Below are 21,802 nucleotides of genomic sequence, written 5' to 3'. Positions count from 1 at the left end.
GAGAAGTGGGAATGAAAGAAGAGCTAGCAATGGGAATCATCGCCTCCAAGTGACTCTGGGTGGCCCTTCATTCTGTCTTCTTTTCCCTCAGAACAGCTCTCACTCCCACAAAGGAAAGCAGATGGAGACTTGTTCATATTTCCTAGTTACAAAGTGGCTCACATAATCCTCTTGTTTTTCCTCTATAATTTGTTTTTTTAAGACATATTATATAGACCAAGAAAGACTCCAGCTTGAAATGTAGCCAAATATGAGACTGAATTTTCTTGTCCCTCTGCTTCCACACCCAGAGTGCTGGAATTATGATGGGATTTTCTCTGAATACATGACAAAGTTCTAAACCAACTTGACTCTGTAATTGGGTTTAAGTGAATCCTGAGATTTTGAACCAACTGCAGAGTAACTTCCCATGAAAGCTTAGAACCAGAGAAGAAAGGAAGATGGGTCATTAAAGCAGCTAACCTCAGCCCAGGAACACTGGCTGCGCTCTCCCTGCTTGGCCTAAGCATAGAGCCCTGTGTTTGACTTAAATCTCTCGTAGCATCCTTAAGAACAGTACTGCCAGGACAATCATTCTCATTTTTCCAGATAGAAACCTCAAAATTTCAAAAGGCAGTCACCCATCACTCACCTGGGCCAATGCAGTTAGGGTCCTCACTTGAAAATGCAAAGTTCTATAAGGCAGTTGGTCACTTTTTTGAAGCCAAGCTTGTAGAACAAGTACTACACGCAACTAACCCAAGAAGCCTACTTTTGGCCAAAAGAAACACATCAACCAACTCTGGAGACCAGGGAATTAAATATTCAATGGGATGCATCTGTAGAACTGTGCCCCAGAAGAAATAAATCACCCGCTTCAAAGTCTCTCCACCTGCAGGCCATAAGGATATCGGTCCCAAACCAAGCTTTCCTCGCATATATATATAGAAGTCTCTCTTAGTGGATGTGGGCTGGTGAAGGAGAAAGAATGGCCAAGCAGGCTCTAAGTTGCACTCCGTGGCTTCTGCCAGGCATCTTACTGTGTTTCCCATTCTGTCCTCCTTTGAGTGGGCAGCATGTGACTGAGTTGCCAGGTGTGCTCCACTGTGGGCTACAGAGCTTCCAGTTTACTGTGAACCTCAGCCTGGAGGCAGAGAATCCTGGGTTAACAGCTTGGGGTAAGTCAGATTCAACCAGGTACCTGTTCTTAAACTTCCAGTCTTGACCCTTTCCTCCTTCCAAAATCTCCACAGCCCCTGCCTACAGAATGCATAGTCAAAACCGTGCAACTTTCGAACCCACCTTGTCTTGTGTTTTTCTCAATGATGGAAACCCTCTGGGGTCAGCTGGTGGGGCTGGTTATCCACCAGCGATTAAGTGCTGTGTTTTCCATTGTCCACCTGCCCTAGATAGCGAAGGGCTGCCACACAGGCTGAAGAATGATTCTGACTGTGGTACGTGGGTGACAGACAGTCTGGATGGTTCTCTGGTGTTGGAAGCTACCTACAGTGGCTGCTATGTCACTCTGAGGGTAAGTAGACCTCCTGCTCTCAAACAAGAATCCTTCAAACCACTAGCCAGGCTGACCGCTGTTGCTTGTCTCTTCAGGGCTCCCACTATGTCATGGAAGTTGAAATGCAAGGGGTCGATGTAGCTGGACAGATGGCAGGGGCAAGGAAGAGACTGCTTCAGTGCCCTTTGGATCTTCCAGGTAAGTGTAGAAAGCATTCTGGCCCGGAGAGGGTCCTGCCTAGAAGGTGTTCTTGGGATTCTCCTATCTACTCCGGATGGTAGCAACTGATCCTAAGGCCTCTTCCCTCCATGTCAGCCCTTAGGAAAACTAACCCCATAGGGAGACTCCAGCTGAGGCTGGGAGGATTAGAAGCTGGCTCCTATTTCCTGACCCAGGGTTCTGCTGGATCTCTCAACAAAAGCCTCTTGCCTGTGATTTGCAAAGTTGAGATTCAAATGCGAATTAGCTCTTAGCTGGAACCAGGAGCTTCCTCCACCCTTTGGAAGGAATGGAAAACACAAGCTAGTCATAGGAAATAGCCAGAGAAGCCATCTCATGCCAGTCTTCCACCTCCAGCTGGGGACACTTGATCATTTAACTAGAAAACCCAAGGCAATCTCTTCCCTGAGAACCCTTTATCATCATTAAGGACAGATCCAGACCTAAATTCTCTTGCCACTATCTGGTTACCCAAAACATTAACAGGGATTGGTGATGCACACATTAAAGTCGCAGGCTTTACTCAAACCTACTAGAAGCCTGATGACATGAAAAGCTCCTGTGGCATCACCCGTGGCAAGGACTGATAGGTCCCTTTAAAGAGCCAGAGAGGTGGTAATTGAAAGGCACGTGAAGAGCCAGTTTGCTCCCACACATACTAGAATGTTATCCTCAGTAGGAATCCATTTCAGGTGACTAACAAGGTGACTTACCATTGATCTTTAAGATTTAGTCTACGGAGAGGAGAGTCAACAGGCCTGTTGAGGTGGTCTGGATGTTCTGGAGTTCAAAGCCCAGGTTTGTGACAAGATGCTTCACTGAAGGGACCCCCTCTGCTGCCCAACTTAAATTCTCCTTCCCTTCTCATTATCCAGCCCCAGAGACTCGGAATCCTGAAGTGTGCAGTCCTGTGCCAGTAAAGGAAAGGCTGCCTTGTGCTCCCTCGCCCATCTCTCGAGGAGACTGTGACCAGCTGGGCTGCTGCTACAGCTCTGAAGAGGGAGAGGTGGGCTCCTGTTACTATGGAAACACAGGTACATGCTTCCATCTCAAATTAGTTGAGAAGAAAAGGGGCTTGGTGATTTCTGGTGACACCAGAGCAGGGAAAGCTTAATTGAGCCAGCAAATAAAAAGCAACTGTTTGCTAGTGGAAGGGGAACGCTGCCTAGAACTAGAACTTGTATAGCCTTTCACTGTCTATTCTCCTAGACATCAAACAAAAACCTGCAGGGACATTAAGTCTATGTGACACAGGTACTTACTAATTGAGAAACTTGTTTTCCCAAGGAACAGCCACTTGGGTGTCTGGTAGTCTTAAGATTGTTTAGAGAGAGATGGTAGTCATAAGATTATGTTAAGAGAGAGAATCACCCCCAAGTGGTTATTCACATGCCCCCATATCAAGCTTTTAAAGATTTTCTAGCACATTAAACACTCAGAGCCCAGGTCTAAGCAGTAAGACAGCAGGTACTCCTACACCTGCCCTCCAAATGCAGGTGTAGCCAAGTTAGAGCCCTGCCTCAGTGACCCTGGCAAGGCTTTGGTGCACGTGGTTATTGGGCAAGCCTGTTGCCAGGAGCCAGGTCATCAGTGGAGATTCCAACCTCACTGTGGGGTCATCTGAATCAATTGATTAGACTTAGGTCCACCTGGCTCCACCTCAGGAGCGACCTGACCTTGCCTGTCTGTTTTTCCAGTGACCTCCCAGTGCACCAGAGAGGGCCGCTTCTCCATTGCTGTGTCCACCAATGTGACCTCACCACCCCTGCGCTTGGATTCCCTACACTTGGCCTTCAGGAGTGACAGTGGATGTGATCCGGTGATGGCAACACCTACCTTTGTCCTGTTCCAATTTCTGTTTACTTCCTGTGGGACCACAAGGCGGGTGAGAAGAGGGTCTTGGGTATGGGGGTGGAAGTAGTGCCCTAGTGATTAGGACAATGAGTTGAGATAGTTATAGTCACGAAGAACAATCCTGATCACTTCTGGGTGTCTAGAACAGTCTCCAGGGCAAAGGGCCGTGGTTAGCGGGTGGGTGCTTCTGTGGGCATTCAGCAAATGCCTCTGCTGTGGTCCAGCTTTTCCTCCACCGTTCTGCAGGGAGCAAATATAAGGAGCAGATTCCTCACACTTCCAGACTCTTTAAGTAATAGGGAGGAAGGGGATGCTGACTTGGATTGGGGTGGTCCATTTGCCTAATCTCTAGTACTTAAGTCATCTCTTCATTCCTTGGTTCTGCATCAAGCATTAGCCATACTTTTCCAAGTTACTCACAGACAGGACCCCTGCATCCCTATAGGACTCAGAAAATAGCATACACAATAGGACATGACTAAGAACTGGTCTGGGCCACATGGATATAGTATTCAGTCAACAGACCGAAGTGACAACTTCTCTTTACCCATTGGGCAGGTCAGTGGAGACCAGGTCGTGTATGAAAATGAGCTAGTCGCCACTCAGGATGTGAAAGCCTGGGGCAGTGGCTCTATTACCCGAGACAGCATCTTCAGGTAGAGTCAATTTTGATCAAAGAGGCCAGAAGGTAAGACTCCTGGGGTAAACTGAGCCCACAGGAGAACACTTCCCAGAAATAGGTGAATACGCCTGCTCCCTCAAGCTTGCCATTCATGTAGACCACTGCATATATTACCTGGGTCTCTGCTTCCAACTTGATCTCAGCTTTATCCTCATGTGAGACTTCTCTTCCTTTTGAGTGGTACAGCTGAAAGAATTCCTTCCAGACCTGACCTCCCCCGGTCTCACACTTGAGTTTCATTGCTATAGATTAAAAAAAGTACGAGTGTTGTCTCGAGAACCCTGTGAGATAACACCTGTGTTGCTCTCCTCTTTGAACACATGATGTTCTCAGCCTCTCGAACCCTAGGCTTGTCCTTGCATGGGGCCTCCATGGAGCACCTCCCACCTGGGCTTCTTGGCAAGCATTTTCGTTCATATCCCCTCACCTGTAAGATGCTCACTATCCTCCTGCTTGCAATATTACCCGTCTTCTGCAGCGTATTTGTTATGTAGTTTTCTCACCAACTCATGCTGTACTTATTTGCATAGTGACAATGGAAGATCGTTCTAAGGACAGAAACCCCCTCTGACTTAGTTATGAACTTGGAAAACACCTACCACTAGATCCTCTATGGTTTAAATTGGCAGGGGTGACCAGCAAACCCATGGTACTAAAATCTTATTTTCCTGCAGGCTCCGAGTCAGCTGCAGCTACTCTGTTCTCAGCAACACATCCCCAATTAACATGCAAGTGCTGACTCTCCCACCACCCCTTCCTAAGACCCAGCCCGGGCCCCTCTCTCTGGAACTTCAGATTGCCAAGGGTAAGCCTTCCTTAGTTGATAAATCCTGCCTAAAGGCTATCAGCACACTAACTTGGTAATATGACATGTGTACAGGTATTTAGGAGTTGAGGCTATTCCTAGTATAGCATAGTTTTCTAGTTCTGCTTATAGCAGTTTATTCTCTCTCTCTCTCTCTCTCTCTCTCTCTCTCTCACACACACACACACTCACACACACACACAGTCACACACACGGCGGTGGGGTGGGGGAAGAAGGGGTCAGAGACCAACCTCAGATCAATTCCTTGTGTGCCATTCACCTTGTTTACTGAGGTGGGATCTCTCATTGGCCTGGAGTTTCTGTCGTGGCTTTGCCAAGTCTAGGATTATAAGCACAGATGTTAAAGCCTGGTCTTTCCACATGGGTTCAGGGGTCGAGTTCAGATCACCATGCTTCTACAGGCAGGTATTTTATCTACTAAGTTATCCCCCTAAAACTACTTTAATTCTGGCTTTCTCTGTACAGATAAAAGCTATAGCTCTTACCATGGTGTTGATGACTACCCGCTGGTGAAATTTCTCCAGGATCCTATTTATGTTGAGGTCTCCATCCTTCACAGAACAGACCCCTCCTTGGGGTTACTGTTAGAGCAGTGCTGGGCCACACCTGGCCCTAAACCTTCTCATCAACCACAATGGCCCATCCTGGTGAATGGGTAAGTGAGTCCTCCTGAACCTGTGTAGGCCTTCCAAATAGCCCATCCTGACTTCTGTGTCTCTTGACTTAAGATGCCCATATGCTGGGGACAACTATCAGACCGAAAGGATCACTGTTCAGAAGGCATCAACCCCCTTCCCTTTCCATCACCAACGCTTCAGCATCGCCACCTTCAGCTTCATGAACACTGTAAGGGAGGAGCACACTCTTGGTGGCCAGGTATGGTATTTCCTTCTGTACCCCTGCAAAGTTTTAAAACCCCCAGTACTCAGGACAGCTTTCCCTTTGCCACTTCTCTAAGGTGACTCTTTGACCTTTGACACTGGCTCTTGGTATTAAGGGCAGCTTCAATGTGGTACCAAGGGCATGAGTACTGTCTGTCACCCGAACTCTGGAGCTTCGAGACTATTGGGACATTAACTTAGGCAGATGGCCATAACACTTTCTCAACTCTTTGGAGAGATGAGGTATGGGGTTGGGAGACTTGTGATGTGGGAGGTGTCTACAACGTGACATCGACTTGTCAACCTCCAGGTATACCTGCACTGTAGTGCATTGGTCTGCCAGCCTGCTGGGACACCATCCTGCAGGGTAATCTGTCCTGCTTCCAGAAGTGAGTACCTTACCTGCCCATCTCCAGACCTAAATGAAACCCCAAATTCTACCATGTTAGGCTCAGCTATTAAACTAAGAAGAGTTATCTCATTAATAACGTTTCCCTTAGTACTAAGTACGCACATAGAGCCAAAATCTCAGGTTTTCAAAAATCAGTTTACACAAAACTTGACTAAACCAGAAGCCAATTCTGCCCAAATGTGGCTAAATTTATTAGCATATAGAACATTAGATCCAGACTTTTAAAACATGGGTTCTGTGATCAAAGTCAAGTCTTCGTGCTTACATAGCAGTTTACTGACTGACCTATTTCCTCAACCAGCCACAAGTCATCTTCCTTTTCCATCTTGCCTGTTCTCCAAAGTAGATGTCCTGGCTACCTGAATGCATGTCTTCAGTGTGCCCTGAGGGTACACAGTGGAAGAACCATAGATACAGAGTATGCTCTGGAGTTGGCCTGACCCAGACCTTCTTATAAATGTGGATGTTTTGATTGATCCACTCACTCGCACTTGATTTGAGATTCTTGGATCCTTAGGTGTCTTCTATAAGAAAAAAAAACTTAGTAATTCAGTGTAAGTCATGCCGTAAGACACAAATGTAAGCCAATTCTGATCATGCTCATTCACATCCATAAAGACAATAGATTGACTTTTTCTAGATCATTTAACTGACAGATAGATACGGGATTACAAGAACTGTATCCGTACTTCCTGTTTGAACATATAACCTCTGGACTATAAAGGTAACAGAATGTTACTGTCAGTGTTCTTTCTAGGAGAGGATGCTAGTTGCAGGGGTTGGGGAGATCATTGAATGTCACTATCTATGTCCAACCCTTAGTGAACTGATATAACACTTGTAGAATTAAATAGAAAAATCTCAGATTTGATTGGGTTTGAATTAACACACACAAGGGTTTTTATAAGGTGTGGACAAGGGGCATCAAGGGACTTGGTTTTGGGCCTTAGTCTCTTGGCTCACCCTTGATTGGGCCATGTATACAACTGAATTTCCAACAATTACAAGCTCTCATCTCTCCATCAGGAAGAAGAAAATCTGAATTTTATTTTGAAAACAGCACTGGCAGCATATCTAGCAAGGGCCCTGTGATCCTCCTCCAAGCCACCAGGGACCCTGCAGACGTGCTCCACAGATACTCAAGTGAGTGGGAGGACATCAAATTACCAGCTACTTCCTAGCTAGTTGCAAACTCGCATGCTTGTAATCTCAGCACCTGAAAGCTGAGGCAGGAGGATGATTTCTAGTTCAAGGACAGCCTTGCTACATAGCAAGACGCTATCTCAAGACACTATCACTCCTCTTATCCTTAAAAGGTGCTTCCTTGCCCTGTTTACTATTCAATGTCTGCTTCTCCCCCCCCCCAAAAAAAAAGAAATCACCATTCCTACAGAAGACTCATTGCTTCTGTCAAGATCTAGAATGGCTTGGCGTGTTTCAGCATACACTAACCCACCTTTCCACTCCACAGGTAGCCCCGTGGATTCCCCTGCTCTGTGGATGGTAGGACTTTCTGTCGTCACGATCATCATTGGAGTCTTATTAGTCTTCTACTTGGCCATCAGAAAACGGAGATGAATCGCCCAGACCAATTGTCTTAATAAAACAGTAAATTCCAAGCATGCTATGCACTTGTTATTTGAAAGATAGTCTGATGCTGAAGGAATACCTCGACTATCTAAGCATCTTACTCTTCTCACTTAGGGAAGGCATCTCATCTGAGCAAAGAGTAGCATGCTGTCCTTTCAGCTCACCCTATTGTGCAGAGCAATGCTTTGGTAGAACACAACTTGGTAGGCTTGGGAGGGCAGTTTACACACACATACCTAACTAGCTCGACTGACAAGGTTTTACAAGCTTAAGATGTAGGAATTTTCAAGCTGAGAGAAGTAGTCTTTGGGTAGCCACAATTCTCTGGGACTGCTGGTTTGGGGATTTTAGGGGGCATCCAGTAGATCATAAGAGGGGCTAACTTAAGCCTTTTGCTGAAAGGCCACATCTGTACATACCTATAATCACAGCACATGGGATTCCCAAGATGGGTGACAATTTAAGGCCAGCAGCCTCGGCTACATAAGAGATCCTGTCATTTTATTTTCAAAAGTCAAAAATACCTGTTGAAACACCTGCCTGCCTGTTCAAAGCCATGGGCTTGAATTCTAACGCCACCCCTAAAGTTACCATCCCTACTCCTAGAGAGTGATTTAAGAGACCTGAATCAAGGCTTCTAATTGTATTTCTAACTACTACAGCTTCTAATCCTAGGGCAAGAGCCATGGTACTTGTGGCAGTAATAGAGGTCAATTTGTCAATGATAGAAACTGACTCACCTTGGCTCACCTTGGCTATCACAAGTAGGCAGAAGAAAGTAAAAATGTATCAACTTCAGAAAATACCCATAGCTGCAAGTCCCCATTTTGACTTCTGGAGACCAACATATTCTTATAGCAAGTCCTGTGAATGTTGGGGAAAAATGCTGTATGGTAGACTGAGTTTTTCTCTAATTTGAACAGGCTGACTTCAAACTATCTATGTAGCCGAGGTTCACCATAAACTCTTAATCCCCATGCCTCCTATTCCAGAATTCTAAGATCACAGAAGTGCCACCATCCTATTTCTGCCTTGATGGGGCTGAACTCAGAGTTTTGTGAATTCTGGGTAATTGCCCTACCAACAGAGTATATCCCCTGACTATTTCTTTTATACATATCAATTATACATGCATATATAATCTTAATAGAATTATAACTAAGAAAATTGACAGGAATCAACAGAAGCATTTCATGCAAACATTTACTTCAGACTGAAATAAATATAGCACATAAATGAAGCATAAAGTATTTTATATCCTAAATTTGTTAAATAAAATGCACAAAACTAAAGATAAAACATTAAGTTCACCTTTGTCCTTATGCCAGACAAGTCTGAACGCCCAACTTCTGACTTGGCTGATAACGTGGAGCTGCAGTTTGCTAAATTCAGACATGCTGTCTACCATGTACCAGGCACTGTGCATGGGGGTAAGAAACCAGAGAGCCACCCAGGAACAGAAACAAGGTAGGAGATACACACAGAATAAAATCAAGGAAGGGAAGATCAAAAAAGGGCGATCAAGTCACACTGACTCTTCCCTCCAAGAGAAATAGATGGGCATGGTCAGGTGTTCTCAGCTCACCACACAAGCAAAGCAGCTATGTGGAGGGGGCTCTAAATGCCATTTATGAAGCAAGCAAGGAATCTGATAGAGAGGAAGGCTGGTCCAGCTCAGCCCTCATATAGAGGTCATTTACTGAGGATAAGCTTGCCCCTTTTAAGGGAAATAAGGCAACTCATATTTAATATAGCTATATACCCAAAGACATCCTGGTGATAAAGGCTCAATATGAAACATTTAAGGCTTTTTCTAGATGGCTATTAATATCCTGTGGGCCTCTGAAGAGAAAGGAACTAATTTACTATACATTGTACCAGGAATCCCCTTTCCCATGGTGTTTCAGAAGTAATATCTTGTAGAATGTGTTTCTGGAGGTTTGTTATTGCTGATGTCCTAACCATGAAATCCTTAAAGAACATTGAGAGGAGATACAGGATGCTTATGTAGGGAAGTGTGTTCACAATGCATTACTGAGCTGAATGGTTCTTTGCCAGAATTTTTAATTGAATCACTGAAATATCAGCACAGACTCTGTGATAGTTTAATTTGATACAAGCTTGTGTCATCGTAGAAGAGACTCTCAATCCAGAAAACATGTTCATCTGACTGGCCTGTAAGTCTGTAGGACATTTTCTTATTAACAATGTTGGGGGTCCCTACAGCCCGCTATAGGAGGTGGTCCTGGCTGGGTTGTAAAAGTAAGCAAAACAAGCCATGAGGAACAAGCTAGTAAGCAACATTCCTCATGACCTCTGCATGAGTTCCTTCCTCCAAGGTTTCTGCCCTGAGTGTCTGTCCTGACTTCCTTCAGTGATGAGTGCAACTTCATAGTTGTAAAATGAAATAAACCCTTTCTTCTCTCATGCTGTTTTGGGTTATAGTGTTTATTATAACTACAGAAAACCAGACCTGGACAGACCCACAAGCTCTTAACAACACAATAAGTCAATGCCCACCAGAGCAAGGTCACATTGGCTGAAGATACTGAGTAAAGCCTTTCAGAGTCTGAACACTTTCTCCTTTTGTGTCTTCACCCAGTACCTACAAAGGGGCTCTTGGCATCAGAGAAGCTATTTATGCAAGGGAACTTTGATTTGATTATCATGGGATGGACTAGAGTACGGTTGGGTTGTTTTAACACAGCTCCCTCAAGTATACACAGAGAGGTGCAGAAAGGTTGAATCCTGGGGAAAGAGCCTTCTGTGTACCTGCCCCAGGCTCTGCATTTGGCTCCAGGCTCTTGGTGACACTACATGCTCTCTCTCTTCCTCTCTCCTTCAGTCTATGCCTGTGGGCATACTGAGTTTGGCACATTGCTGCTACCCAGAAGGCTGCAGAGAGATGGTGGGAAAGTAGCCATGAACAAGGCCTTTTGTAATGAAAGCCAAGAAAGCAGCTCTCTGTCAAGGTCACCTTTGAGGCCCACAAGTCAACAGTTTGGCAATTGCCATGCAGAGACTGATTTTTAAGCTATCTACTGGAGTCACTTACATGAGATGGCACTGAAGACCTGAGTCACCTCTGGAATGACTCAGCGCCCCTCTTCTGGGGCCAATCAACTTGAGGCTCTGTATTTTCTGTGAAAAAGTCCTTCAGTTATTTCCTCTCATAGCTTTTACCTCATAACTTTCCCTTGATTTGCATTCTAGCCTTTAAAAAATAATCTCTGAAATTGTACAGTACAAATTAATTCTCATAAGTTACACACAACACAGAAAGACAGAGAGGGAATAAAGGGTCCACAATCTTACCTATAAAGATACTAAAAATAATCATTTAGAGGCCATAAAAATCAACCAATTAATTAAAACACATTATGAAAATTTCTATTATGTGAAATTCAAGAGAACACAGAAGGAACTTCCCCATCTCTGGTCCGGTGGAAATGTACACCAGGATATACTCCTGGAAATGCAGAGCATAAAGTAGAGTGATTTCAATTATGTTTGTGACCAATATTCATGTCATGTTGACAATGTCCTGGGTCTGCCATCTTTCCTCTGTTTCCTAGGATAGTCATAGACACAGCAGGTGTGCAGAGCTTTGCTAGGCAGTGACGGGATGCCTGGAGGTATACGCTCCTCAACGCAATCCAGTCCCTACTAGAGAGTTTGCAGGCAAAGTTATACCCAGCTCAGCCGAAGATAAAGCAACCCTGCTCGTAATTGCCCATGAAGGATTAGATTATACTCTTCAGTGACCAGTTAAATCTGCTTTCCATGAGCTAGGCCCATTTACATAAACCTCCTCCCACTTTCAAATGAAGCAACCATAAACTAAGCTACTAAAGAACACACAGGATTTGAAAAAGCAAACCATCTTTGGTTTACCTGCAGCAGGATCTGGTACAAAACGATAAGAGCCAAATCCTCCCCCCTGACAGAGTTCCCATGAGACAAATGAATCCTTCATTCACTGTCCTGTTTTAAATAACTAGGCAGTGATTATAGGGATTGAATCTGGCTCCACCAGAAACAGAGAAAGAAAGAGAGCATTAGCAGTGTCAAAGGACTCCTAGACAGGATAAATCCTTCCCATGAGGGCAAAGACCTTATTATTCCTGTAGCCTTGTTTTCTTGTGTTCCTCTGAGCAGGACTGGGCCATCATAGATACACAAATACTCAGTAAGTTTATGTTACATCAGGTCCTTACAGCAGGTCTCTCCTTAACTTCCCGGAGGTCATGCCATTCCTCTGTCTTTTGTAATGGCTCTCGATACACACAGTATTACTGAGTTTTTATTTCATGAGTGGATGTCATAAGCCATGTGCTCACAAAGTAATTCAGTTCATGGCAGAGAGTCTGTAGTCACGTTATATGAACTAATTTGTTTCAGCCTCTGCCTAAAACTTACACATGCCTCCCCTTTCCCCAGCAAACAAAAACATAAGTGGTCTTCCTAAGGCTATGTCAATTCCAAAACCTAGATTAAGGGCCTCGAGAATCCTCTTGACTTATTGAGTGGCACAGGATTGAATGCAGACTAAGTGAGAAAGGGGGGAGAGAGCATATCTACGTGCATACATGGCTACAGAAATCACGACGAAAATAGTAAGTCTTCCTAAAGAGATAAAACCTCTATTTTAGATGTCACATGGAGGCCTTTTGAGAATGTCCAATGGTCCTATTTAAAGCAGAGTCTGAGTTGGTTTGTAGAGCACCTAGAGAGTTGTTTGCCAAGTAATCAGCTACTTCTAGGTCAAGGGCATCAACTTTCCACTTTGTTCTGAGAAACATGAGTGCTTTAATAAAGCTAAGAATTATACTCTGCTTGTGACCATCAGTTTTCTTCTAGGGAATTCCTGTCAAAAATTAAATACTTTCTGACTGGTTCCCATTTTAGGAGAGCTTGGCTCTGGGTAAGGCACTTGCCACCCAGTGTGAGAAGCAGAGTTCAGGTCTCTAGTGTTAACATGAACGTGGGAGCAGGAGTGTGCACCTGCAAACCCCAATACTACAGGGAGACAGGGGAACCCTTGGACTTTCACAGGCCCAGGAGCCTGGTATACTCTGCAGCAAACATCAAAGAGATTCTGTCTCAAACAAGCTGGGAAGGACTAAAACCCAGTGCTGTCAGCCCTCTAAACATGCACTATGGCATGCATGTACCCTCACTTCAACATAAATGCATGCAAGATCATGTGTACGCACATATGACATCAAAAGGTCAACAGCCTGTCAAGTAACCATGATTTATCCCATTTTAGAGCCTGGAAACCAACTCAGGAAGACTAAGACCAAAGAAGTTAACAAAAATTACACATTTCCCAGCTGCTATAAGGTAGGAATGTCATTCCCTTCTTTCCTTTGGAACATTTATGACAGTTGTCTTCTCGAATAGATGGCTTTCATAAACGGCAAAGGTGGAATTAAAACTCTGGAGTCAGTACCTGTTCAAGTAGGAGTTTCACTGTTGCCGTGGAGCAGACCTCGTCAAGGAAACTTGAGGCAAAATGGTACACACACCACAAGCACAGTAGCCAGTCCTAACAAAATAAGAACAGTAAGCCAACATGTCAGGCCCATCCTATCGAACAGTGGCCTGGGGTATGCACAGGGGTGAAGCTCACCAGCTAACTTTGATAGTGAAACATTCACGATGCCTCCTGCCCCTTTCTTCTCAGAACTTTTTGTAGCTTCTGCTTCTTTAACAATTCTCCAGTCTCTAATTTCTTCAAGGAATCACAAATGTCCAGCTAACTATTTGATAAGCTTACAGCTTATAAGCCAGTACATTTTTCATGGTTTGCAAGCCATGGCTGAATTCTACCTCTCTTTTGCTTTTCATGGGGTCTCATGTTGGGCAGTCTGACTTGGAAGTCTGTATGGTTTTGCCTCTACCTCCGAATTGTCAGGCTGTGGTCATGCGCCACAACACTGGGCTCTAGTTCTATGTCTGCCCTTTAAACCTCTGGAGATTTGATTCACTTTGGTTTGATTCTGTTAGTCATTCCTTTTCCCTCTCTTCTCCCTGAGGCTATTTTTCTTTTAATTTCCCCCTCTGCTGTCCCTGTCCTTCCCTCTTACCCAGTATGTGTGGACATGTAGAACTGAAGAAACTATCCAACTCTCATGAATATAGACTCATTTGAGGTGAGCATTTAGGGACCCTGACAGGAGGTCAGAATTGCTTTTCTTTAAGATCTACAGGGAAAGAAGATATTTTGCCACCAAATGTGGAAATGCTCAAGACCATAGTAGCCTTGAGCTGCAGGTCATCACTGCAATGAATCCGGAGAACCCTGAGCATAGGATTGAATCAGAGGATAGAGATTTGGAGGCAGGGAGAGAAGGAAGGAGGTGGGGGGGGAGGAGAAAAGAAAGAAGATCAGTAAAGGGAGGGAAGGGCAGGAAGGCAGCAGGGGGTAGAAGAGGAAGAGGAAGGAAGGAAAGAAGAGGCAGGGAGAGAAGAAGCAAGTCTCACAATGTGTCTGCTCTATGCTCCCGTGGGTCCTGGGTTATATAACATGCGCCATTTCCTTTTGCTTCAGTGGTTCTGACTCATGTTTATTTCACTTGCAGCCAAAGGAGTCTGTTCTCTCCGTATCCTCAAGCCAACTTATAACAATTAAGATAATTGACTAATAATTTAGTTTATACAACATTGTCAGTTACTGGTGATTGGATGTCTGAGCCACACACTTCAACGTTATTGTCGAATTTCTAAAGAACTCCAATAATGTGAAGTCTTCATAATTCTGTCTGTACTACTGAACTATTTTAAAGTGTTTCATCCTCTCTCTTTTCTCTCTCCCTCTCTTTCTCTCTCCTATCAATCCTCTAATAGCATTTATTATAGTTTTAGGTTAACAGAAAAATTAAGCAGTGTGCTGGTTAGTTTGAATTATCAACTTTACACAATCTAGAATCACCTAGAAAGAGCTTCTCAAGGAGGAATTGTTGACATCAGGTCAGTCAGTGAGCATGTATGTGGTGGTTTATCCTCACTGTGTTTAAGGATGTGGAAAGACTCAGGCCGTTGTGAGTGGTACCATTCCCTGAGCTTGGGGTCCAGGGCTGTGTAAATTAAAAGAACATTAGCTGAGCACTAGCAAGTATACACGTTTTCCCCTCTCTACTCTTGAGTGCAGGTGACTAGCTGCTCCAAGGTCCTACCACTGTGACTTCCTTGCTATGATGGACGATAACCTGGAATTATGAAATGAATAAACACTTTCTTCCTTGATTTGTTCTTTGCCAGGGCATTTTATAATAGCAACAGAAGAGAAACAGGGTCAAACAGAAAACAGGGAGATCTTAGACAGTCTCCCTCCTTCCCATATATTAACATTTTTCTTTGTTCAAATATGCATAATGGTAGAGTAGACAATACTCCTAAGTTCTTGTTAACTGAAGATTGTACTACATTAGGGTCTACTCTTTGTATTATGCCCTCTGTGGGTTTTGACAGATGCAGATGCACACCCATGTATCCACTATTACAATTCCACAGAAGACAATTTCACTTTCCCAAAACATCCTTTGTACCCCACCAGTTCATGATTTTCTGGTGGCCTCCCAACAACCTCCTCTAATGTCCTTTCCTGTACTCACCTACATTTTTGCCTTCCTAAGGTGCCACACAGTTGGAATTACATGGTATGTTGTTTTGTCAGACTGGCTCTTTTCCCTTGGTGATATGCATTTAAGGTCCTGCTATATTGGACCATGACTGATAGCACATTTCCTCCCATCATGGGTAGGCTATATTTTCAGGGTTTTTTTTTATGTCTTCTCTGCTGGAGGTTCACAATTTCTTCCAGTAAGGGGCAAAAGTGAGCACAGCAGCTGTGGGTTAGATGTCCTTTTGCTTGTATGTCTAGCCTGTCCTGTTTCAAAAACTCCTCCTAGTCTTCAAGAACTTCTCAGATGTCACTGCATGAAGATGCCTTCTACCCTCAGTCACATCTGGTTACTCACCTTCATACTCAGTCACCTCCCTCCTCCTCACATTGGTTCAATCACATCACCCATGATTTCTCTGTGTCATTTTCTAAAACCAGAGTGAAGAGGAATGCCCTGCCCTCCAGAGAGTTAGTTAGGCAGCTTCTTCTTCTTCTTCTTCTTCTTCTTCTTCTTCTTCTTCTTCTTCTTCTTCTTCTTCTTCTTCCTCCTCCTCCTCCTCCTCCTCCTCCTCCTCCTCCTCCTCCTCCTCTTCCTCCTCCTCTTCTTCCTCCTCCTAATCATCATCCTTCTCTGTAAACTGAAGACGAGAAGTTATTGAAATGAAGGCATCAAGAAATACACATATTGTATCTGGAAATATGATGTGTGTATAATCATGATGTGATGAGTTCAGATCCCCAGTAGCAACATAGAAAATTCAGTATGGTCATAATCCAAGTGCTGAAGTGTGTGTGTCAGGGGTGGGGTGGGAGGTTACAGAGACAAGGAACCACTGCGGTTTTGTTGCCAGTCATCCTAGGAAAAATACAAATCAATCAACCAACCAATAACTCCCTAAAACAAAATTCAAAATAAAACAGCAAAAACCATGGTTCAGAATGAAACACTGTCTCAAGGAAAAAGGTAAAGAGGGATAGAGGATACTGACACCCTCTTTTGGCTTCTGCATGTGCATACATGGGCATGCATACATGTGTTCTTATAAACACACACCATATACAAATACATAAACTACAAAGAAAATAAATATATATTTCCTGGCACACAGCACACACAGTGTGATAATGGCAGCTATTGTTCTTTTCTATAACTAACATTGATCTCCACACCCATAACAGACCCCACTCAGCTTTACATACTCGGCTTTACATTTTTTTAACCATCCAGCTAGGGGCTTTGGTATGGCGTTTTCATATGTACATCTAAAATAGTTCATAGATATTTGTTCCCTCCATTGCTGTTTCTTAACCTCCCTCTTTCCCTTTTTGTCTTAGTTAACATCCCTAACAGCCTTCCTTTTGCTGCCCCATCCTAGAGTCCTCGCATGAGGGAGAACACAGGTGGTACCTAACTTTGTGTTCAACCTTTAATCAGTTATTTCTTCTTGACCTTGTTTGATAAGTGCAGTGAGTTCTACTTTACAATAGCAAACCATGTCAGAATATCAACTTCCATTGTTGCTAGGGGTCACATATTACTGTTATATCAGGGATGCTCCAAGCCATCTCTAGGACCAGATGTCACTGTGAGGTTAAATGGAGAAGGCCTTTAACCAGCTAGCAGAGAGCCTGCTGCCAACTCCTCTCTCATCTCAGTTGCCAGCGCAGGAAAGGCCCCAGGGCATAAAGGCATTCTTCCAGCTGAGCACCCACCCCAAACCATCTGGGGTCCCCAGATGCAGGGCTACAGCCCTCACAGCTAACTTGCCTGGGGGATGTTCTCAAAAGTTGAGTCAAAGATTAATATAAAATAAAAAATTAAATTCCTTTGAGCAGTACTAGCACTTGGGATTTAATTACCCTGTAAGCAAGCTTTGATCTCACAGTCATAACAATCTTTGCACCCCTGCACACACCACACTCACACACACACACACACACACACACACACACACACAGAAATAGAGAGTTCATTAGGTCATTAGGGTCTGCCTAATTATTTTGCTAAGTCGTTAACTATGCATTTGCTAAAGTCGTTTCCTGGCTACCTTCTGAGAGTTTTATTCTAATTGTTGCCATGCCTCATTTTATCAGGGAAGGAAGGTGTTTCCTTCCTGCACCTTTTATTTTGTGAACATATCAAAGTAGTGGGGTGGCCCCACCTACCTCTTTTACCCTCTTCTTCTCTCCTTTCAAAAGAGGAAGTTGACAAAAAGGCAGTTCCAAACTATGTGTTTGCTCTAACTGAACAAGGTCTGAGCTGCTTAAACACTTTCATGGGCCAGATTCCCATGAAACCAGAGGCTGAAGCAGAGGCTACCATACAATTAGTCCATATGTGGCCGGGATGTAATGGAAAGGCAGGGGTGAGGGGCAGAGGGAGAGAAATAGGAGGAGGGAAAGTAACTCAGGGGCCTGATGCTGAGCCAGATGTAGCTCCAGTGGTCAGGCACCCATGCTCTGGGCATTTTCACAAAATCCTCCCCTTCACCCTCCACCTCTTCTTAGGTATTACACCTCCACCCAAAATGTGTGTTTAAGAAGTATGACATAATGGTTTTGTGTATGAAATATTGTGAAATGATGGCCATGAAGCGATTAGAACATTGAACATCCACACTAGTCAAATTCCTATTCTTGATGTGAAGACCCATGGGATCTGATATCAGTAGATATAAAGTGTACAATATATCAGTAACTACAATCATGCTGTTCTGGGTTTTTTGTGTGTATGTATGTATGTGTGCGCACGCATGTTCATGTGCTCAGGTGCACATCCATATGCGTATACACTCCTGTGGAGGCCAAGGAATAACACTGGGTTTTATCCACCTTTGTTTTTTTTTTTTTTGACAAGATCTCTTCGTGACCTAGAGTTCACTCATTATTCTAGACCAGCTGGTCAGGAGCCCCAAGGATCTGCTGTCTTGCTTCCCCAGTGCTAGAATTGCAAGTGTGGGGCACCCTGCCCTGTTTTTTAAGTTGGGTTCTAGGGCTCTGATTTAGGTCTTTGTGCTTCTCTGGCAACGACCTTACAGATTAAGCTATCTCCTCAGCCCAAAGAATCATTTTACACAAAACAAAAGGCAAAGCTGTGTCTGGACTGTAAGTCCCTACATAAAGGCCCACAACCTAATTTAGTGTGTAAAGTTGCTACAAGCCAATTCAGGAATATATTATTGTAATATACGACTGAATTCTGGTCCACCATGGCCTCTGAGAATCCATCAGTCACAGAGGCCTACTCATCAGACCATAGGCAAATGAGGCAAATGCCAGTTTGTAACTGTTGAGTTCCTACTGCACCTTGTTTCAGTTTTCTCTCCACCTATGCTGTCTCCTCATGCAAAGGATCTGAAGAGGCCGCTGCATGGATTTCAGCAGTGCCATTTCAAAGATGGCAGCAACCTGACTTAAGACCTTTCATACGTGGTTATACTCTTTTCCAACTGAATGCAAGGAAGAATATCAAAAGTCACTCCCAGTACCATTCAGTGGTACATTGGATGTTGTCAATTATCTCATGGAACACTATAGAATTCTCCATAGCTATTTGGGTCTGCATTCTGCTTTTTGTAGTGTGATAGAAGACAATGAGGAGGAGTTCTGAATCTGGAAAGATGAGGAAGCTGTGAAGTCCCAGTGATGGGATGGATGTCTTGCTTATAAACACTGACTACTGCTCCAAAGAAGCAAGTGAGTGCCTGAAATACCCTGAACTGATGCCAGCCCATTTTTAGTGATAAACTGGGTCACTTACAATTGGAGTGATGGAGGTGGTGAAGGGATGCATGCTACAAACTGAGTGGTAAATCATTTCCTTCCTTGGAAACCTCTGAAGTGACTTAAATGTGTTTTAAATAGAGCGTTTTTATGTCTTCTCACTTAAAAAAATAATGTTAAGTTCTACATTTCAATGTACCAGCATGCTTGTCATTTGTAGCTTGTGTATCTGAAAAGCAAGACATTATATTACAGGAAGACAGACAGATAAGTATGTTCATAAAATCTTCATGAATGAAAAACTTGTCTCTGGCTAAAACCACTTGCACCACCCCCAATACCTAACAGAACAAAGTTTAGATGAAAATCTGTAAAATGACTTGCACCACCCAAGTTAATGAAAGGCTGCTGTGCACTTGAGAAAAAACCCACCAGCACACAGCACACAGTCAAGAGTCCATTCAACATGTATGTGGCATACATATTTGGGGTTTTCATCCATATCTCTGATGGTGATTTTATAGAGTGTAAAATATTAAAACAAACAGGAGGACATTGACTTCTACAGAATCATCTTAGAACTCATAGAACCTTTCAAGGGTTTTAAATGTTTAATTATATGTATGAGTGTGTGTATATGCCGATGTGCATGTACCCTCAGAGGTCAAGAGAGGGCATTGGTGTTGCCCAATGTGGGTTCTGGGATCTGAACTCTGACCCTCCTAAAGAACAACGTGTATTCTTAGCCACCTCTCTGGCTCTGAGAACCTCCTGGGTATATTCAATTTCTGGAGAATTGTAAGTCTTATGGAAATTGAGATATGGGAAAAGCTGGCATCCTAGATGACTACATGAAATGTTGGCAGAAGTTGAGATCTTCTCTGGTGAAGCCCCAGGGGAATGGGGACTGAAGATACAATGTTGGAGGAAGACAAAAGTTGGAAAGGAACATTTATATCACCAGTCATCTTTACACCACACATAAAGCACAGAGAAAAGATGGTGCTGGTAGCAAATGGACAAGGTCAGGGCATTGAGAAAGGGGTCTGGAGAACGTTTATTTTAGGAGTTGTGAGCAATATAATGTCAAGAAGGTTATACCATTGGCACGTCTTCATGAAATGGAAATTTGACAGCAAGTTATAGATATATTTGGCAATAACTCAATGAAAATGATGAAGGACAGGAAAGGAATGTTATGCCTTTACTCCCCTGATCCAATAATGATGCAGGATTTTAACCTTTGCTATGGTGGAGTTGAAGATGTGACAGAAAGTTCCGGTTGTACTTGACAGCAGCTCACACACTAAGACAGGATGGAGGAGACACCAGAGGTATCCACAGAAAGGGAAGCTGCCAACACATTTACAAATGTGACCAACTTCCTTCTTCAATTTCTCATAAAAGGATTTTAAAGGCAGCCAAGTAATTTATAATTGATTTGGGTACTTTGGGTGGAAGCCATGTGCCAATGACACAGGCAAGGAAGGAACACAAAGAGAGCTCTTGGAGTTACCACGTGACTGGAGAACATCCTCAACCTGCTCTCCAGTGCCAGAGGGAGGTGTCGTTTCCCAGCACAATTTATTACAGACAGGTCTCTTGTGAAGACTTTGGGAGTATAACTACACCCTGAGCACAATTAGAGCTGGTAGTATTTCAAACAACTTAAACAGCAAAAAATACCATGCGAAATAAAGTCATTTGCTTTATCACAGTCCTGAAACGATATAGGCAATTAACAAATATAATTAAAGACTAGTATCTAGACCAGGCAAGATGACAGGTAAAAGTGTTTGCTCCCAAACTTGATGACCCAAGTCATCAAGAACCCACATGGTGGAATGTAGTGGCATTTCAACTGTATCTTAATAAATAAAGACTGCTGAAGATCTGAGGGTAAAACAGTGCCACTGATCACCCTTACAGGCCAGGTTATGGTAACACACACCTTTAATCTCAGTAGCCAAAATGACATGCACCTTTAATCCCAGTAGCTGCACTTGTTGCTACAGAAACTGGGCGGTGCATGCCTTTAATGGCAGTAGTGCACACCTTTAATCCCACTTCTAGAGAGGATTGTCAAATGGGAGGAAAGGACTCTCAACACACAGTCTTCTTCTGAGATTCCAGGACACAGAATCATTGTTTCAGATTGAGGTCGAGGTAAGAGCCAGTGGCTGGCTGTTTTGTTTTCCATATCTTCAGGTTGCTTCCTAATTTCTGACCCTGAGCTCTTATTAATCATGCTTCAGTGGAGGAGAAAACCAACCCCCACAAGTTGTCCTCTGATCTCCAGGTATGCATTATCACACAGACACACACACACACAGACACACACACACACACAGAGAGAGAGAGAGAGAGAGAGAGAGAGAGAGAGAGAGAGACCCACACACACTGAAAATGTAAATAATGTTATTCAAGTGTTTAATAAATGTTGGGCACTTTAATTTTCCTGCTGATGTAGAGCTATGATGTGCCCATTTTCAT

General features: G+C 43.7%; 1 protein-coding gene across 1 annotated transcript; it reads left to right on the top strand.

The window, feature by feature from the left end:
• Window positions 1-967: 967 nt before the first annotated feature.
• Zp4 (zona pellucida glycoprotein 4) lies at window positions 968-7,944 on the top strand. Its single transcript, XM_041630526.1, has 12 exons — window positions 968-1,157; window positions 1,389-1,510; window positions 1,588-1,690; window positions 2,587-2,745; window positions 3,409-3,596; window positions 4,124-4,221; window positions 4,922-5,052; window positions 5,539-5,728; window positions 5,802-5,949; window positions 6,265-6,343; window positions 7,393-7,509; window positions 7,838-7,944. Exons 1-12 carry the CDS (start codon window positions 968-970, stop codon window positions 7,942-7,944), a joined length of 1,632 nt encoding a protein of 543 aa, XP_041486460.1.
• Window positions 7,945-21,802: the final 13,858 nt, after the last annotated feature.

Source organism: Microtus oregoni, unplaced genomic scaffold, assembly GCF_018167655.1.
Source record: "Microtus oregoni isolate MIOR12 unplaced genomic scaffold, Mior012 000035F_ref0000213, whole genome shotgun sequence".
NCBI classification, from domain to species: Eukaryota; Metazoa; Chordata; class Mammalia; order Rodentia; family Cricetidae; genus Microtus; species Microtus oregoni.
Note: the sequence above shows the minus strand (reverse complement) of the source record. Positions and strands in the feature narration are given on the sequence as shown.

Excerpts from the sequence above, each read along its gene's own strand:
- Zp4 (XM_041630526.1), top strand. The coding sequence starts at position 968 with ATGGCCAAGCAGGCTCTAAGTTGCACTCCGTGGCTTCTGCCAGGCATC. Across the intron at positions 2,746-3,408 it reads CTGTTACTATGGAAACACAG|TGACCTCCCAGTGCACCAGA; the intron begins GTACATGCTTCC and ends CTGTTTTTCCAG. Across the intron at positions 5,729-5,801 it reads TGGCCCATCCTGGTGAATGG|ATGCCCATATGCTGGGGACA; the intron begins GTAAGTGAGTCC and ends TCTTGACTTAAG.